General features: G+C 44.3%; 3 protein-coding genes across 2 annotated transcripts in view; 1 reads left to right on the top strand and 2 right to left on the bottom strand.

The window, feature by feature from the left end:
- The window catches only part of LOC141176136 (uncharacterized), a 534,162-nt gene that overhangs the window by 351,170 nt on the left and 162,177 nt on the right, over window positions 1–20,815 (top strand). The window lies entirely within an intron of this gene.
- Window positions 1–20,815, bottom strand: part of LOC141176132 (uncharacterized) — a 725,229-nt gene that overhangs the window by 647,000 nt on the left and 57,414 nt on the right.
- Window positions 10,168–15,126, bottom strand: LOC141176144 (uncharacterized). Its single transcript, XM_073660143.1, has one exon. The coding sequence runs from the start codon at window positions 14,625–14,627 to the stop codon at window positions 13,629–13,631; it is 999 nt and encodes a 332-aa protein (XP_073516244.1). The 5' UTR covers window positions 14,628–15,126; the 3' UTR covers window positions 10,168–13,628.

Raw genomic sequence — 20,815 nt, 5'->3', positions numbered from 1 at the left:
GATCATTTATTTATCACATGATGACCTGAGGAAGAAATCAAATCAATGTTGATTGATTGATTGCTATCCGGCCACCACCCTCGGGGGTGGTGGCCGGATAGCAAGGCTCCTCAACTACAATATGTAAGTGGCATTATGCTTGACTTGATAAATTTGCTCTTTTTTTCAGACTTCCCTATGTGCAATATCTTGACTAGCTGATAGTATGTGTTAAATGTAAATGAATTTAGGCACTTGCATCTTATTTATTCATTACTTATTTATGTTCTGATACACATTGGCACTTTGCACTTTGTTTAATTTTGCTGCTATCATATATATTGAGTACTGATATCTATGCACTAGCACTTTCTAATACTTTTTTACGTCTTGCTCATTTATATTTATTGCCATTTAAACTCCTCTAGGGATGATTATAAAACACTATATACTTAAAATCTATTCCGTCATATGCTTTGCTATTTGATTGCTACATGTTCTGATACCTTTGCTTATTTTATGTATGTTTTATATTTATTCCTAATAAAATTACAATTTAAACAATTTATTTATGCCTCATTTTAATAGAGACATGATTTGGAGCTCTAGTATTTTGTTTTTTGATCGACTTTGATTGCTGCATTTCGGGGGCTAACGTGCCAGCAGTGGTGTTTGACCACTCCTGGCACATAGCACCGGGTGTCCGCTGTGACAATCAGCTGACACACGGCGGCGATCGCCCCGCAGCGCTTGAGCGCGGGCGCGATCGCATTATGCGTATTAGTCCGTAGCTGGTCCATAAGTCACAGGGCGCAGCTACGTACTATTACTGACCTCGTCGGAAAGGGGTTAAAGAACAGTAACTGCCAGTTGGATCATTATCAGGGTGCGTTCACACAGTGTGATTTGTTGCAGAAACTATCTGCAGCAAAGTCCTCACCAGTAGACCTGCACTAAGTCGTTCAGATCTTGCTGACAATTGTTCTGTCTTCAGCAGTACCTGTTAAAAACAACAACAAAAACATCCATGATATTCGCTTATACAACCAAGGTGTTAGGTCCTGCCAGTGATTCCCGGTGTATTCCGGCCTTTCATGTGCCCCATGCAGCCTGATTAATTGCAGAGATCATATGGGATGAAACATTTTTTACAGCTTTATTGTAAAGTGACATAAGTTTCTTTTGGCTGAGGGTCTGACTGGTGGTACCCCCACTGTTCCATAGGACAGGCTCTGGAAGAGGTCATGCTACATATTTTACAGAGGGGTAAAAATACTCCTCTTAGCAATTTTGATGAGTATGTTTAGCCAACATGATTTGCAGTAACCCAAATCTATAGTACATGGATAGGTATACATAATACTAAGATCTCACTATTAAGGGAAACCGTATCGTATAAACGAAGCTTACAAATGGTCCTCATCAAATATTTCAAACTGCAACCCATCCTTTTCATGTGTCAGGGTGGGTTGCAGACTTAAGAAACAGCTCAAGAGAGGCAACAATTGTCAGAGGAGCTGCGTGGGGTAATTGTTGAACAACCATAAGTCACTCAGCCACTGGGCAGGGCTGTGACATGAGAACAAATATAACCTCCCTGCTGACTGAGCACAACAGGGTTTTTTTCTCTCCAGACTCAGTTCTACATGCGCAGTCCGTCGCCATTCCCTGTTGTAACGCCGTCAGGCAGACAGAGCAGAACGGGTATACAGTTAAGCATAGAGGAGGATGAAGCAGAAGAAAAACCCCTGTTGTGCTCAGTCAGCGGGGGGATTTATTTTTTCTCATGTCACAGCCCTGCTCTTTGGCTGTCGGAGATTTGTTTGTTCATGACGCTGCTTCTCTGAAAGTTAAGACACTTCTCAAGCTGTGTTTCTTCATTCTGCAACCCATCCTGACACGTGACTAGGACAGACTGCACTCTGAAATATGTGACAAAGGCCATCTTTATCACATTGCCGGAGAACCCCTGGAGAACAGTTTTATTGTTTTGGCATATTTGAATGCTGTATCACCCCATGCATTAAAAGGAGAACAAAGAACTAGTTTGAAGGCTGCGATTAGTTATCACCTAATCCTTAACCCCGTCATGACATTTGACGTACCTATACATCATGGTCGGATGGGGTTCCCGACTGATGTTGTATAGGTACGACATGGGTATCATGCGTGGCACAGAAGCTGTGACAGCGTGATCGCTGCCGGGGTCTTGGCTACATGATAGCCAAGCCACAATTCTCATAGCCAGGTGCAGTGCCTGCACTGTCCCTAGCTGTTTAACCGACTAAATGCTGCGATCGATATCAATCGCAATATTTAGCAGGCTAGGAGAGGTAAGGGATTCCCTCTTCTGTCCAATCATTGCCCCCAGAATGTCATCGAGAGGGCCCTATGGTTATCAAATCAACCTGAGGTCGTCATGATGACATCCAGTCTGCCAGCAACAGTGGTCTGCTTGGATCATGCCAGTAGCATGGGTAACTATCCTCCTAAACATGCCTCTCTTGGGCTATAAGCCTACAATTTTAAGTGGGCAGGTAGAAACCAACACTAATTAAAAGCACCCTTGGGCTGATGGGTGGAGTGCAGAGTCAGAAAAGGAGGCAGTCAAAACTTCCATGATAAACTGCAAGAAAACAAAAAACCTGACCAGCACCTCCATATAGTGTGAACAGGTGCACGCTGCAATGACTGCATAACATATAATAAGAAAGCACAGCAGCACACTGTAAGGGCCAAGACATATGCAAACACTGAGAACATAACAGCTAAACTGCATTATTGCTAAATAAAATATACTTACAAAAAATTAAGGTTCTTAGGCTTATAGCCCAAAAGAAGCATGTTTAGGAGGATAGTTACCCATCACGCGGAGGTCACCTTGCAATGGTTGATGGGCATACATACATTTGCCAATTTATGTGCTAAGAACCTTCATTTTTTGCAAGATGCCAGTAGCATGGTGTAAGAGACTTATGTCAGTGTAACACTGGTGTGATGCATTGCAGTGATGGTGCATAATATTCTGTGACACACCTCTGGTGTAAATACGATCACTGCACCCATAGATGTCTTTATTGAGAGTTGTCGTTTATAAATGGGATCACTTAAGGGGGGGTCTATGAAAGAGTTAAGCTAGCACCAGGACTCGTTCATCCAGAGCAGACGTCCTCAGGAGAGATTTGCTGCAGGATCAGCCTAGGGTCAGCGGTGCTAATACCCAGAGTCCATGTATATGCAGTAAGTGAATAGAAGAATGGTAGCACTCACCATAGGTATGTGGGATCTGCAATCTTTATTTGGATAAAGACATAAAGGAGAATTGGTGCAGGAGGAGTGCGGGGAAGAACGTTACTCGACTACGGCCATTTCACGTTTGATTGCGCTTCTACAGGTCCACTGTACATTATATGGATGTAGACCCGTAGAAGTGAAATCAAGCGTGAAACGACCGTAGTCCAGTAACGTTCTCCCCCGCACTCCTCCTGCACCGCTGTTCCTTTATGTCTTTATCCAAATAGATATTGCAGATCCCGCATACTTATGGTGAGTGCTACCATTCTTCTATTCACTTAAGGGGGATTCTGCTGTTCTGGGACCTCAGGGGGGGCTCTGCCAATGTGACATGGCACCCACAAACCATAACAGAAAAATCTGCACTGTAAAATGGCGTTCCTTCCCTTCTGAGCTATGCACTGTGCCTCAAAAGTATTTTTTCACCACGTATGGGGTATTGACGTATTCAGGAGAAATTGCATAATAAATTTTATTGTTTGTTTTCTCCAATTACAAACTTAGGGCCAAAGTAACATTTTGGTGGAAAAAATGGTATTATTTATTTTGCTCAGCTCAATGTTATACAATTCTGTGAATCGCCTGAGGGTTAAAAATGCCCACTACTCCCTTAGTTGAATTCCTCTAGAGGTGTAGTTTCCAAAATGGGGTCACCTGAGGGGGTTTCTGCTGTTTTGGCATGTCAGGGGCTCTTCAAATGAGACATGGCGTCCGCTACCTATTCCAGCCAAAATGGCGTCCCTTCCCTTCTTGAGCCGTGTAATGCATTAGTTTTCCTCCACCACATATGGGTTAACAGCTTACTCAGGAGAAATTGCACAAACAATTTTGGAGTCTATTTTCTCCTGTAACTTTTGTGAAAAAAAAAATTGGGGCTAAAACAACATTTTTGTGGGGAAAATTATATTTTTTATTTTCACGGCTCATAAAGCACATTGGGGTTCAAGGTGCTCACCACACATTGGAAAAATGAGAAATTGATGATAAACTTTTAACCCTTCTCACTTCCTAACATAAAAAAATTATGTTTCAATAATGGTGCTGATGTAAAGTAGACATGTGGGAAATGTTATTTATTAACTATTTTGTGTCACAGAACTCTTAGGTTCAATGGCATTAAAATTAAAAGTTTGAAAATTGTGAAACTTTCTCCAAATTTCTGATATTTTCACAAATAAAAGCAAAAAATATCGTCCTAAATTTACCACTAACATGAAGAACAATTTGTCAAGAAAACTCAATCTCAGAATCAATGGGATCCACTGAAGCTCCAGAGTTATTACCTCATAAAGTGATACTGCTCAGGAAGGTGAACAAACAGGCTCTGGGGAGAAAGGGTTAATAGGACTTACAGGAGGAACCGGTCCAGAAAGCAGAAGATCCATTGAGTACCTGCCACATACAGTATTCTGTGATAGAACTAGGAGATGAATAATGGCGTTGTGCGAGGACTTCTCTGGGCTTCTGTCCTTCATCCTGCAGTCGTCTGAATGGATCTAATGTGGACGGGAACCAGCTAAGCCGCATTCTGCCCACAGCTGTTACCTCACTGTTCACACCACACAGAGACCCCAAAAGAGCCTCCGTGCTGAAGGGGTTAATGCCCCCTGCGCCCAGTAATGGGGGATCTCCACATATCTCCATCTGCAGAGCCGGTGGAGAAACTTCTCCGCAGTCAGTGACATTTCCAGCATTATTTGCCCCTCACTACTGGCACAATTACCCCGCGCCGCCTTTTCTACAGTTTTATGTGCGGAATGTAACGTGGGATTTTCCTGCTTGGAGACAAATAGACGACACATGAGGAGATTATTACCAGTTACCGGACGTCTACTATATGGCGGCATATGATTGTGCTATCCACTTCATACCAGGAGCTAAAATGCAGAAATCTCGTATGTTTAACCCCTTCCAGGGAGGGCGGCCTTGAAAAACTATATTCAGAAGAGTCCAGCTAAGGGCTCATACCCACATGTGTGAACAAAAAAATTCCGTATTCTGGACCGAAAAAACGGAAGAGTTCCATGCGATTTTCATGAGAGGAAAATGCGATTTTTCGCACCTAGCATCCGTATGACATCCGTATGCGTTTTTTTTCTCTGCAACTATTATTCTGCCATCATTTACAGGACCATTTACAGTGTTCTGTGCTACAGAATGATAATGTATCCATAAAAATTGGATGGCATATGGCTGGTCCCATTGACTTGCATTGGCGAGTCTCGTCCGATATACGCAGTATGCTGCGATTTTTTTCTCAGTCCGATTTCAGCTGAGAAAAAAAAATCACAGATGAGATGTACCTCATAGATTAACATTGATCAGAGTGCAATCCGATTTATTATCGGATTGCTCTAGTCTGTTTTTCTTGCATTGGGCTCATACTCATCTGCGTGAAAAACGGATGAGTGCAATCCGATAAAAAATCGGATTGCACTCTGACCAATGTTAATCTATGAGTCCCTGCTCATCTGCTCAAAAAATCAAAGCATGTTGCAATTTGCCACATATATCGGATAAGACTCGCCAATGCAAGTCAATGGGCGCGAGAAAAAAAACGGATGGCACATGGACCATCCATATGGCATCCAATTTTTACGGATAGATTACTATTCTGTAGCATATAACACTGTAAATGATTATCGAATAATAGTTGCAGAGAAAGCAAAACGCATTGCATACGGATGTCATATGGATGCTAGGTGCGAAAAATCGCATTGTCCTCATGAAAATCGCATGACACTCATCCGATTTTCCGGTCCATATATCGAAACGTTTTTTTCACACATATGGGTATGAGCCCTAAGGGTCATATACGGCCATCCACCTCTCCAGTCACAGAGGGGTGGGTAAAGATCTTAGGCAGCACATTCAGGATGCTCAGGACAGTGCGCAGGAAGGTTTACCTATGAACAAGCTTTATGTACTGCCCTCTTTACGTGTAGATCTTTTTGATGAAGAACATGATTCCTTTTTAGCTAGGCACGCGGGTTCGTCTGCCACTTGGAGATCTCTTTCTAGGTCCTTTTGGTGGCAGAATGCTCTTAAGGATATTGGAGAGTATGTTTGGAAATGCAAAGTCTGTTCCAAGGCTAAAGCCTCTCATCAAGCTCAGTGGGTTATCTCTTCCCTAACGATGTTTCGTTGCAGCCCTGGACCCACTTGTCCATGGACTTTGTCAATGATTTGCTTAACTCTGGTGGTATTACTGTCGTGTGGGTGGTGGTGGAACATTTGAGCAAAAAGGTTCTTTTGGTCCTGCTTCAAAAGTTGCCAACTGCTAGGATCTTAGCAACTTTGTTCATTTCTCATAGATTAAATTTCATGGTGTTCCCAAAAATATAATTTTTGATTCAGCGGTTCAATTTCTGGCTAGTTTTTGCTCCAGATTGGGTAATAAGCTGCTTTTTTCTCTCAGTCTATCATATCGAGACTAATGGTCAACCAGAAGGATGAACCAGGAAATAGAGCAGTATTAGTGATGTTTTGTCTCCTCTAATCAGGAAGACTGGGTGGAATCTCTGCCCCTTATCAAGCGTGCTCTAAATCAGTGGTCCCCAACCTTTTTTTGCACCAGGGACCGGCTTGAAGCAAGATCATTTTTCCATGGCCCAGCAAGGAGGGGGTGGGGTGGGCGGGGCTTTGGTCATATGGGGGCGGGGTAATGGAGGGATTTGGAGTTTAGTGCATACTTATCATATAGTGTAGACCAGGTCCCCGCCAGGAGCTATGCCAGGAGCCCCACATAATGTGCTGTGCCAGGAGCCGCATCACTGAGGCCCCATCACGCCCTGCAGCAGGACAGGGCAGCTGTCCTGACAGCTGCTGTTCAGCTGCATTTACTTCATCCCAGGGGCGGACACAGACTGTAGTGGGCCCCTGTGCAAGAAATTTTTGGGGGCCCCCCCCGCCCTTCATAAGGCAACAAAGTTATGTAAACATAACCCCCCATGTGCATCTCTCACCCCCCCATGTGCAGCTCACCCCCGTGCATCTCTCATCCCCCTCCGTGCATCTCTCATCCCCCTCCGTGCATCTCTCATCCACCCCCCGTGCATCTCTCATCCACCCCCCGTGCATCTCTCATCCCCCCCGTGCATCTCTCATCCCCTCCGTGCATCTCTCATCCCCCTCCGTGCATCTCTCATCCACCCCCCGTGCATCTCTCATCCACCCCCCGTGCATCTCTCATCCCCTCCGTGCATCTCTCATCCCCTCCGTGCATCTCTCATCCCCTCCGTGCATCTCTCACCCCCCTGTGCATCTCTCACCCCCCTGTGCATCTCTCATCCCCTCCGTGCATCTCTCATCCCCCCCGTGCATCTCTCATCCCCCCCGTGCATCTCTCACCCCCCCGTGCATCTCTCATCCCCCCCGTGCATCTCTCACCCCCCCGTGCATCTCTCATCCACCCCCCGTGCATCTCTCATCCCCCCCGTGCATCTCTCATCCCCCCCGTGCATCTCTCATCCCCCCCGTGCATCTCTCACCCCCCCGTGCATCTCTCATCCCCCCGTGCATCTCTCATCCACCCCCCGTGCATCTCTCACCCCCCTGTGCATCTCTCCCCTCCCTCCCATGTGCATCTCTCATCTCTCCCCTCCCCCCATGTGGATCTCTCATCTCTCCCCTCCCCCATGTGCATCTCTCATCTCTCCCCTCCCCCCCATGTGGATCTCTCATCTCTCCCCTCCCCCATGTGCATCTCTCATCTCTCCCCTCCCCCATGTGCATCTCTCATCTCTCCCCTCCCCCCCATGTGCATCTCTCATCTCTCCCCTCCCCCCATGTGCATCTCCCATTCCCCCCACTCCTAGTTAATTGTATTTAAAAAAAAATAAAACTTGTTATACTTACCCCCATGCGATCCCTGCAGAATCCTGGCGCTCGTCCAAATCGCTGACACCAGGTTCTCCTGACTTCCGGCCATGTGACGGCGCCGTCACATGACCGGAAGTCAGGGGAATCATGAAGGTGCTGCCGCAGCAGCGCAGCGCTAAGATGTCCCGGACCCGGCGCTTAGCATGCGGCCGGGGGCCCCATGAGGAGAGAGACGCACAAGAGGGGGGCTCCGAGGGGGCTCCTACCGGCCGGGCCCCATACTGGAGTCAGGGCAGTCATGCCCTGATGGCGGCCCTGCTGGAGGCTGGAGGGGCCCCCTCTCCCCGCGGACCGGCTGAAAAACCCCAACGGCCCGGTCCTGGTCCGCGGACCGGCGGTTGGGGACCTCTGCTCTAAATAACCGTTCCTCAAAGGCTACCGGGACCTTGCCTTTTTTTAGCTGCTGTAGTTTTAATCTAGAGTTTGGGAATATTTCAGGATTACAATCATCCCTGCCAGTGGTGGAGAGATTTTGTCCCAATTAATTAAGGTCTGGAGGGAGGACAAAAGGGATTTTTTGGTAGCTAGTGACCAGGCCAAAAGTGGTGCTAACTGCAGACGTAGGAAAGCTTCTATCTTTAGGGTGGGGGATTTTGTGTGGTTGCCCTCAAAATATCTGCGCTTAAAGGTCACATATAGAAAGTTTGCACCTAAATTTGTAGGTCCTTATAAAATTATTACAAATTTAAATCATGTGACAGTTAAGTTGCAACTTATTACCTGGAAAATCATAATTCTTTCCATTTTTCTCTTTTAAAAAAATTTGAGGGGACCTCAAGACATAAATAAGGTGGATTTGGAAGGGTGTCGGGAGTATGAGGTAGAGCGAGTTCTTAGTTCCAGGTGGGTCAGGCGCTGTCTGCACTATCTCGTTAAGTGGAAATATTATGGTCCTTAAGGTAGCTCCCAAGTTAATATGGGGGATCTTCCTGCGATCAGATAAACAGATTATTGGGTGGGGCTGGGGAAAACCCAGCAGTCATGGTACACATTGGTACCAATGACAAAGTTAGAGGAAGGTGGAAGGTCACAGGGAATTAGGAGAGAAGTTGAAGTACAGGACCTCTAAGGTAGTGTTTGCAGAAATACAGCCGATTCCACTAGCGTCACTAGAAAGTTAGCGGGAACTTAAGGAGATAAATAAGTGGCAGGATAAAAGGTTTGGGTTCATGGAGAACTGGGCCTACTTCTGTTGGCTACAGGCTCTACGATAGGGACAGGCTGCACCTCAACTGGGGGGGTGCAGATGTGCTGCAGTGAAAAATGGTCAGATGGATGGAGGAGCTTTTAAACTGGGATCTGGGGGGAGGGAGGTTTTTTGTGAAAATTTGGGGATAGAGTAGACAGAGAGAGAGAGACAGTAGGGGTCAATGAGGATTTAGGGGGCTGGGACATTCAAGGAAAGTAAGGAGGCAAGAAGGAGTAATAAATAGTTAATAGTATTAAATGTCTGCTGGCAAATGCAAGAGGTCTTGCAAACAAAATTAATGAATTAGAGACTCTTAATGTCAGCCACAGATTACGATGTGGTGGGCATTACGGAAACCTGGCTGGCAAGTCACGACTGAGTGATAAACAGAGGATTACACTACATTCAAAAGGTTAGGAAAGATAAAAAGGTAGAGGGGTGGGTATTTTCATTAAATCCAACTTAAGACCTGCGCTAAATGACGACATTGGAGGGGAGCTTCGACAATGTAGAGTCAGTATGGGTAAATGTACAAGGAAATGCCAATAATGTAACGCTGTTAATTGGAATTTGCTACGAGCCTTCTAATATAGCTGAACATGTAGAGGATGAAATGCTGCAACAAAAACAAGTCATGGTCAAAGTGTTGGCTCCCTTGAAATTGTTCCAGAAAATGACGTAATTCTACCAGAAAATTATTGCAATTACACATATTTTGTTATACATGTTTATTTCCTTTATGTGTATGTGAACAACACAAAAAAAAACAGATAAAAAAAGGCAAAGTGAACATAATTTCACACAAAACCAGAAAAAATGGACCGGTCAAAATTGTTGGCACCTTTTCTCAAAATTGTGGGGTGTGGGTAAACAACTTCGTTTCAAGCATGTGAAACTTGTTCATACTCAATTGTGGCAAGTAACAGGTGTGGGCAACATGAAAATCACACCTGAAACCAGATAAAAAGGGAGAAGTTGATTCAATCTTTGCATTGTGTGCAAGCGTGTGCCATACTAAGCATGGAGGACAGAAAGAGAAGAAGAGAACTGTTTGAGGACTTGAGAACCAAAATTGTTCTAATCTTGAAATTCTTGATATTTTTCAAGTCCATCTCCAGAGATCCGGATGTTCCTTTGTCCATGGTGCACAACATAATCAGTACATTTACAACCCATGTCACTGTAGCTAATCTCCCTGGATGTGGACAGAAGAAAAACTGACGAAAGGGTAGTCCAGATGGTGAATAAGTAGCCCCACCAAAGTTCCAAAGAAATTCAAGCTGTCTTGCATGCTCAGGTTGCTTCAGTGCCAACGTGAACCAGCCGTCAACATTTGAATTAAATGAAACGCTATGGCAGGAGAATAAGGCGGACCCCACAGCTGACACAGAGGCATACAAAAGCTACACTGCAGTTTGCCAAAATGTACATGAGTAAGCTAAAACCCTTTCTGGGGAAGCGTCTTGTGGACAGAAGAGACCAATATAGAGCTTTTCGGTAAAAGCACATCGTTCTACTGTTTAAACAGAAAGAAGCATGCAAAGAAAAGATCACAGTAACTACAGTGGAATATGGTGGAGGTTCAAAGATGTTTTGGAGTGGTTTTACTGCCTCTGGCATTGGGTGCCTTCACTGTGTGCAAGTCATCATGAAATCTGAAGATTACCAAAGGATTTGGTGTGGCAATGTAGTGCCTAGTCTCAGAAAGCTGGGTTTGCGTTCTAGGTCATGGGTTGCCAGCATGGCAATGACCCCAAACATACATCAAGAAGCACCCAGAAATGGATGGAAACAAAGTGCTGGAGAGTTGTGAAGTGACCGCCAATGAGCTTGGATCTAAATCCCATTGAACACCTGTGGAGAGATCTTAAAATTGCTGTTTGGAGAAAAATATTAAAATTTGAGAATCTTCAGTAGTTGATACCTTTGGCTAACTGAAAAGATGGTAAATTGCAAAATTTCAAGACTACTCAGGTCTCTTTTCAGACACAGTATAACACAAAATCTGAAGTGTCATATATTTATACACAACAGGGCACAGGAATAATGCAATAGATAAGACAAGTGGCGTGAAGCAGAACTATTAGCATCGGAGAGGGAGAAGCAGTTGTGGCCATGAATATTGGAACAGTTCATTGATAAGGAGTGTGAAAGTTTTATTGTCCTGTGATTGAGGTCTGGTCCATGATTGTGATGCCCAAAACGGTCTGAGGAGCACGTTCCTTAGTTGACATAAATCCATGTGACACATTAACTCCTGATCTGTGAGTGTGTCAAAGATTGTCATAAGTTTGTAATTCCACATTTTTCTGTCCCTCTGAAATTTGAAGTTACCTTTTAATACAAGTAATTTCATGTCCATGATGCTGTGATCAGGGATAAAAAATGTTTGGCCACAGGTAGATCTATTCTTTTTTCTTTTATTGTGTGGCGATGAGAATTCATCCTTGTTCTAAGTTTTTGCCCTGTCTCCCCTATGTACAGACCCCCAGCTGGACATTTGGTACATATAATTAAGTACACTACATTAGATGTGATGAAGCTGAAAGTACCTGGGATCTTGTGGTTGTCTCCTGATTTGAGTTGGGAATCTTTATCTTGCCAGTGGTCATTATAAATAGACAGGTTTTACATTTTTTCTGGCTGCAGGGAAAAGTTCCTGTAGCTGTTGGAAAGGACAGGGAGTTTCTGATAATGATGCTTCTTAGATTTGGGGGCTGCCTAAATCACAGAAGTGGGGGGTCTGGAAATATAGATTGTAATCAGCATCTTTTTCTAATAATGGTTGTAATTTCCATGCAGATCCCATTGGCATCTCCAGATTTGGATTGTAGGTGACTACTAGAGACACCAGATTGCTTTCTTGTTTAGTTTTGAAATGTAGGAGATGATTCCATAATATTCTGGTGGCTCTTGCAATCTGGTTTACAATTGTTCTTGTATGGTAGTCCTCGTTCAAAAAGGCCTTTCTGAGGCCACCAAGGTGTTGATTTCAGTACAGGAGTAGTTGAGTGTTAAGTTGATGGTGGGATGAAATTGATTAAAGTGTTCATGGAACATCTTAAGCTGTTGCTGAGATTCTGTCCAGATGATTAAGATATCGTCAATGTAACGGTAGTAGGCAAGAGGCCTGATGGGACATGAGGACAAGAAGTCACTATAAAGCTTGGCCACAAAAAGATTTGCGTACTGTGGAGCCATTTTACTTCCCATTGCTGAACCAGTCTCCTGTAGATAAATGTTATCAAATTCAAATAATTGTGGGTGAGGATGAATTTTGTAAGTTTCACCACAAAGGTGAAACAATCCTCCTTGTCTGTTTTCTTTCCCTCCCAGTACCTTTTCTTTCTACCACGGTTAGGTTTCTGGGAAGTTATACTTATTCCTTTTATTTTTGGTTCTCATTAGCTTGCCTTCTTTGCCCTATATGAATGTGTCTTAGTTTCTCACTCAGGGTTTCCATATCTTCACACTTTTCTTTCCCCTTGTTGACAGTGTATTGCTGCCCCCCCCCCCTGATTCCTCAGGAGGTAAGAGAAACTCCTCAACTGCCTATTAGGGAGTTAGGTCTGAGGTGTTATTTTTAGTTAGCTAGGGCCTGTCTGTACAGAGACCAATTGGGTGTAGTTGCTGCATTCTTCCCTGTGTGGGTACTCTGGTGGCTATCAAGATGCGCTTTCTGGTTAAAAGATTTCCCAAATTTTGAACATGAAAATGGCTTCTCTGCCCGACTCTCCTGAATCTCTTTTGCTCTTTATGATCCCAACTAGTCTCACCAATTACAAAAGGTCTTTAGTAAGCTACCTTATACAGGCTGCTAAGAATATCATTCCTCGTCAATGGAAAAGTACTTCTCCACCTACTCTGGAGGAGTGGTTCTGTGACATAGCTCTTCTAAATAGGATGGAACATTTGATTGCCCGATCCCCCACTGATTGTGAGTCTTGGAGAGACTGGATTGAATTCCAGGAATCCGATGCCTACAGTCTTACATCACACTGATGTGACCCACCCTTTTCTCTGGTGCGTTTCTTCTCTGTCCGGATTGTGCTCTGCATTGGTTCGGGCCTGGCTGCACTACGTATGGTTTCCATTGGATTTTAGTAACTTCATAATTGTAATACTGATGGCCTAAAATGTTTTCTTCCTTCCTTTTTCTTGCTATAACTTGATGTTTTATTGGACGTTATACTTATATTCTATGATATATTGATGCTGATATTGTCCTGGTTATTCATTTTTTATTTTTTTTTTGTATTTTTGTAATTGAAAATTATTTAACCTTTCAATAAAAATTGAATTTTGAAAAAGGCTTCTCCCCTGTGTGACTTCTCTGATGTTTATTAAGAGTTACTTTCCGCGTAAAATATTTCCCACATTCTGAACATGAAAAAGGCTTCTCCCCTGTGTGAGTTCTGTAGTGTTCAACAAGATTGCATTTCTGTTTAAAATGTTTACCACATTCTGAACATGAAAAAGGCTTCTCCCATGTGTGAGTTCTCTGGTGTATAACAAGACTGTATTTCAATTTAAAATGTTTACCACATTCTGAACATGAAAAAGGCTTCTCCCCTGTGTGAGTTCTCAGGTGTATAACAAGACTGTATTTCTGTTTAAAATGTTTACCACATTCTGAACATGAAAAAGGCTTCTCCCCTGTGTGACTTCTCTGATGTTTATTAAGAGCTGATTTTCGTGTAAAATATTTCCCACATTCTGAACATGAAAAAGGCTTCTCCTCTGTATGAGTTATCTGGTGTATAACAAGACCGTATTTCTGTTTAAAATGTTTACCACATTCTGAACATGAAAAAGGCTTCTCCCCTGTGTGACTTCTCTGATGTTTATTAAGAGCTGCTTTTCGTGTAAAACATTTCCCACATTCTGAACATGAAAAAGGCTTCTCCCCTGTGTGGGTTCCCTGGTGTTTAACAAGATCTGATTTCTTGTTAAAATATTTCCCACACTTGGAACAAGAAAATCTATTCTCGGCTGTGTGAATTTTTTGATGGTTAGGAAAAGATTTTTCGAGAAGAAAACTATTTCCATATTCTAAAAATGTCTTCTTTGCTTTAGGAGCAGTTTGTTTTTTAATGCTTAATTTGTGACTATAATTTTCCTTAGTAGTTGGTAATGAATCAGAAGACAGGACCTGTTTCAAAGGATCAGATGACAAATCTTTGCTGTGAAGGGATGATGGTATATCTGGAGTAATGGCATTCAATTCAATTGTATCCTGTGGGATCTCAAGATCTTCTGATTTAAAAATTGAAGATGTCAGCATTACCTCTGATCTCCAGGTACAGTTATCTGCTAAGATAAAAATCTATTATTTTTCAATAAAATATCCTTGGATTTTATTTTTTTACATTTCTACTTAAACTGTCTATAATAATGGCAAGTTATGTACCGTATTTTTCGGACTATAAGACGCAACGGACCATAAGACGCACCTAGGTTTTAAGGAGGAAAATAAAAAAATAAAAATTTAAGCATAAAATGTGGTCATGATGCACTTTTAAGGGGGAGGGGGGTCTTCTGCTGACACTGGTACAGGGGTAATGTCCCCCAATTCTGACAATATCCCCCATCCTGGTATATATGCCGCCCCTTCCTTTTATACGTGGTCCCCATCCCCATCCTGGTATGCCTGGCATCCCTCCATCCTGGTATGCATGGCACCCCTCATCCTTATCCTGGTATGCATGGCACCCCTCATCCCTATCCTGATATGCATGGCACCCCTCATCCCTATCCTAGTATGCATGGTACCCCTCATCCCTGTCCTGGTATGCAAGGCACCCCTCATCCCTGTCCTGGTATGCAAGGCACCCTTCATCCCTGTCCTGGTATGGATGGCACCCATCATCCCTATCCTGGTATGCATGGCACCCATCATCCCTATCCTGGTATGCATGGCACCCTTCATCCCGGTCCTGGTATGCATGGCACCCCTCATCCCTGTCCTGGTATGCATGGCACCCCTCATCCCTGTCTTGGCATGCATGGCACCCCTCATCCCTGTCCTAGTATGCATGGAACCCCTCATCCCTGTCCTGGTATGCATGGCACCCCTAATCCCTATCCTGGTATGCATGGCACCCCTCATCCCTGTCCTGGTATGCATGGCACCCCTCATCCCTGTCCTGGTATGCATGGCACCCCTCATCCCTGTCCTGGTATGCATGGCACCCCTCATCCCTGTCCTGGTATGCATGGCACCCCTCATCCCTGTCCTGGTATGCATGGCACCCCCAATCCCTGTCCAGGTATGCATGGCACCCTTAATCCCTGCCCAAATATGCATGGCACCCCTAATCCCCATCATGCTGCACATTAAAAAAAAATAAACACTCCTACTCACCTCTCTTCTCTCTCCTCCAGCGCTGCGTCCTGTCTGCCTGCACTGATCTCTCCATGTGAGCCGTGCATGACGTCACTGCCATGCACGGCTCACAAGGAGAGATTAGCTGCTGGAAGTCACTGCTTCCCACGCCGGGACTGTGTGCACGGGGAGCAGTGAATTCACTCTCCTTCATAGCCGGCACATAGCGGAGCCGCGCTGCGGCTGCTGGCTATCTCCTGTGCCCGCTCATTAAAGGGAATGAATATTCACCCCTTCCCCATGCCCATGGGCATGGAGAGAGGTTGAATATTCATGCCCTTTAACAGCGGGCATAGGAGAAAAAAAGGAGGAAAAAAGTGCGTCTTATAGTCCGAAAAATACATTGAATTAATTATTCACCAAGACACTGACATTTCAAAATCTAATAGAAAACCTCATAGGATGAACCAGTAGAGCGTGGTTTTCAACTGTTTGTTCATTCTGCCTTTCAAATATGGAATAAAAAGCCACCAAGTTATGTAGGCAACAATAATACCAATTAAAACTTCTACTCATCTCACAAACAACAAGCCCCACTCAGGTCCATCGTCTGTAAATGGAAAAAAAATCATAGTTACCGGTAACAGGATTTTACAGAGCCCATGATAGCACCACCTGAGAGATGGTATCCGCCCACCCAGGACAGGAAACCTGCTGAATAAAAAAGGCGGTACCTCTCCTCCACATCAGTTTTGTTTTAGAGCATGAGAGAACCTCCAGACAGTCTGTTAGTACACAACTACCACCAATAAAACATTTCTCACTATACACCCATATATAGAGAACACCATAAGTGATAAAAAAAGGGGGGGGCATAAAAGGGTGCTGTTATGGGCTCTGTAAAATCCCGTTATCGGTAGGTAACTATGATTTTTTTCCCCTTCTCCTATGATAGCACCACCTGAGAGATTTATATAGAACAGACACCTTAGGGATGGATCACCACTTGCAACACCTTTCTCCCAAAGGATAGATCAGCAGATGAAGAAAGATCAAGCCGGTAATGGTTATAAAAGGTAGAAGGAGATTACCATGTTGCTGCCTTACATAGGTTATCAATGGACACTTCTGCCTTCTCAGCCCAGGAGGCTGCACCAGCTCTGTGGAATGGCCCTTCAGGTTCTCTGAAACTGGCACATTACTAGGGAAATATGCTAAGCTAACAGTGTCCCTGATCCAGCTAACTATAGTTCCCCTTGTAACTTTAAGCTCCCTGGAAGGAGACAAATAAGGCATCACTTCTCCAAGGCCTTGTTACCTCCAAATACTGAACCAAAACCAGTCTAACATCTAGAGTATGAAGCCTCTGTTCCCCTAAATCTGTTGGGTTAGGATACAATGAGGGGAGAATGATCTCCTGTGTTCTGTGGAATTTGGAGGCCACCTTCGGAAAATAGGCTGGGTCTGGTATTAATGTAACTCCATCTACAGTGACCTGTGTAAAAGGATGATTTACTGACAGAGTTTGTAAGTCACTAACTCTACGGGCTGATGTTAGCGCTATCAGTATCACTGTGTTCAGAGTGAGAGTTCTTTCTGTCACGCTTCCTAAGTGCTCAAAAAGGAGACTTAGTCAGGGCTTCCAGGACCAGGTTTAGATCCCAGGGAGGCATTCTCGGGGTAGCAATAGGTCTGGATCTATTGCACGCCTTTTTAAACCTGATAACCCATCTATCTGCTGCCAAATTATAGTTATATAAAGCTCTAAGCGCTGATACTTGCACCTAAAGGGTACTGGTAGCCAACCCCATATCTAAGACCCTTTGAAGAAATTCCAGAATAGCTTTATAGGAATTTTAACCTTAGCTCACTGCGCCGAAATAGATAGGAATTTTGACCATGTCCTACAATAGATCTTAGTCGTCACACTGCTTTTGAGCAGAGTAGTTACTAGACCTAGGGAAAACCTTCCTGGATTAGTAACGACCTTTCAAACTCCAGGCCATCAAATGCCCAACCTCTGATGATGGAAGCCTGGGCCTTGCTTGAGGAGATCTGGAGTATCTGGAAGGACCCATGGATCTGACTGGGACATCCTCTTTATCCAGGTGAACCAGGGTCTCTTGGGCCAGAATGGGGCGATTAGTATGACCCTTGCCTGCTCCTCTCGGATCTTCCTCAAAATCGTTGGCATTAACATTAGTGGGGGGAAAGCATAGGCTAGGCCAAAGCTCCAGGGTATTTGTAATGCATCTAATGCATAGGGTCTTTCTTTTGGATTTAAGGAGCAGAAGATCCTTGTTTTTCTGTTTCGTTTGTTTGCGAAAAGATCTATTTCTGATTGACCCCAGCGATCCACAATTTGCTGGAATACTGTTGGATTCAGCTCCCATTCGCCCTGATTCAGTATATTCTGACTCAGAAAATCTGATCTTTAGTTTTCTTTGCCTCTTATATGCAGAGCCGAGAGCATAAATTGATGTTGTTCTGCAAACTACAGAATCTGCTCTTTCACTAACAGGAGAGGTCGGGATCTCGTGCCCCCCTGATGATTTACATAAGCGACTGTTGTACTGTTGTCTGACATAATTAGGATGTGTTGTTCCTGTAGTTGGGAACTGAACTTCATCACTGCATTCTTTATCGCCGACAGCTCCTTCATGTTTTGAGAAGGCTTTCTCACTGTCCGACCAGATTCCTTGTATTACACGATCTCCCAGATGTGCTCCCAGTCATCTGAGCTTGAGTCCGCTGTAATTATGTCCCTGACCTGATACGACCAGGGAACTCTCTGTGACAGGTTCTCCCGATCCAGCCACCATGCGATTGAGCTGATGGCTGTATTGGAAAGTGTCATCTTCCTGTCCAAGTGTCCCCCTGAGTTGTTTCTCCGCTGCTAGGATATCTTGCTGCAGATATCGGGAGTGTATCTGAGCCCACTGGACTGCTGGGATACATGATGTCATTGTACCTAAAAGAGACATTGCTTTCCTTAGGGTCATGGATGGATTCCTGACTACTCCTTAGTCTAAGGACATAATTCTGTTTTTCTTGTCTTCTGGTAGCAGACAAGTCTATCCCTCTGAGTCCAAGATAAGCCCTAAAAAAGACGGAACCTTCCGACGCTCCACGCTTGACTTCTCTAGATTCAGTATCCATCCAAGATTGATCAGGCTGGCTCTGACTCTTGTCAATGCGAGTTTTCAATGCTCTCTTGATCTGCATACTACCAGGAAGTCGTCCAGATAAGGGACATTCTGGAGGTCATGCGCCATGACCTCCAGAATGATCTTCGTAAAGATTCTCGGCGCCATGGAGAGGCCAAAGGGCAGAGCTGTGAACTGAAATTGCCTCACACGATTGATGATATATACAGCTACTCTCAGATATTGCTGGTATCCTGTATGGATTGGGAAGTGGTAATAGGCGTCCTTCAGGTCGAGGACACTCATAACAACCCGGGAACAACACCTTTATGGCTAATATTATAGATTCCATTTTGAAGGGTCTGTAGATTAGAAAGTTGTTTAGGCCCTTCAAGTTGATTATGGTTCTAAAGGAGCCATCCGGCTTCTTTATCAGAAACAGGGGCGAATAGAATCCTTTCCCCTGCTTGCTTATCAGTCTCTCTCAGAACCTTCTTTTCCACTGGTTTTAATACCTCTTGCTCCAGGGATGTTTGCTCTCTGGGCCTCCTGGGAGACGAAATCCTGAAGGTCTGCAGGGGAATGGATCTGAATTCCAGTCTCAGTCCTGTCTTTATAATCCCTAATATCCAGGCACTGGATGTAATTTTTTCCCAGGTAGGCAGGAAGTGGGACAGTCTTCCTCCTACCTGGGGAGGCCCATCACTTAGGGGTTTTTCTGTTCTCAGAGGAAGGACCTCCGAACATGAAGCCTTCACTCCTTGTCCTTTCATCTGCCCTGGTCTCTGAAAAATTTACCTATGCTATACCTCCTTTTACAAAAGGAAGTCTTGTACTGAGGCATCAACACACTGGAAAACCTGTGTTTCTTATCTGTGGCTTTATCCAGTATGTCATCCAGAGCTTTGCCAAAAAGAAACTCCCCTTCACACGGGATTGAACAGTTTCATCTTAGACTGTACATCACCTGACCAGCTCTTGAGCCACAGAGCTCTGCGAGCTGCGATGGATAAATTCGCTGATCTGGCGGCCAGCCTTACTGAATCTGCCGACGCGTCCGCGAGGAAAGCAGCCGCCCCCTGCATTAGCGGAAGACTGGCCAGGATTTTTTCCCTTGGAATGTCCCCTTTAATCTGGTCTTCTAGATGCTGAAACCAGACCATCATTGACCTGGCTGTGCAAGTGGCTGCGACTTCCGGTTTCAATGCTCCCGCTGGTCCCTCCCAGGTTTGTTTTAATAAGGTTTCCGCTTTTTTTATCAAGAGGATCCTTGAAAGCTCCTAAATCCTCAAACGGCAGGGTGGATTTTTTTTAGAGAATTTTGATACTGTCACGTCAATTTTTGGGGTTTTATCTCACCTGGTTGATTCTTCTTCCTCAAACGGGTATCTTCTCTTTGAAGGTGATGGTAACTGCCCTCTCCCATCAGGTCTTTTCTATTCCCTGTCGATAAACGATCCTCTCATTGACAGGGAATGTGCGCCTCTTCTTCTGATCCAGACCCCCAATCATGATGTCCTGAACAGTACTAGGGGTCTTGGTATCGGCTATGCCCATAGTTGCTCTGATGGCTTTAATCAGCTTATCCGTGGTTTGCACTGGAAAACATGGCCTACCTCCTGTATTGCTATCTGAGGAAGATGATGATGATGAGGATGACGAGTAGGTAGGAGAGGAAACAGACTTCCCCTTGCCCTGGAATACTACAGAATTTCTGAGTCTGATGTATGACATCTCAGCTTCCTACTCTTTTTACGTATAACCAACGTCTTTAGGGAGTCCCTAACCTCCGTCTGGATTAAAGATTTTAAATCCATAGCAAAATTAGGTGTTTCCTCTGATATGGTTTCTTGGATACAACTCGGGCTAAGCTTTTTAGTATAAGTGTTGGGAAAATTAACCCTGCACAGCGCACACTCCATGTTATTCCTCTTGGCACTACACTTTTTGGGTTTTTCCTAGTAGAAAAAATACATAGAAAAAAGGGACCCATCTACTATG

The sequence above is a fragment of the Phyllobates terribilis genome, unplaced genomic scaffold, assembly GCF_046119375.1.
Source record: "Phyllobates terribilis strain yellow unplaced genomic scaffold, ASM4611937v1 Scaffold_17__1_contigs__length_24005725, whole genome shotgun sequence".
In the NCBI taxonomy this organism is placed as follows: domain Eukaryota; kingdom Metazoa; phylum Chordata; class Amphibia; order Anura; family Dendrobatidae; genus Phyllobates; species Phyllobates terribilis.
Note: the sequence above shows the minus strand (reverse complement) of the source record. Positions and strands in the feature narration are given on the sequence as shown.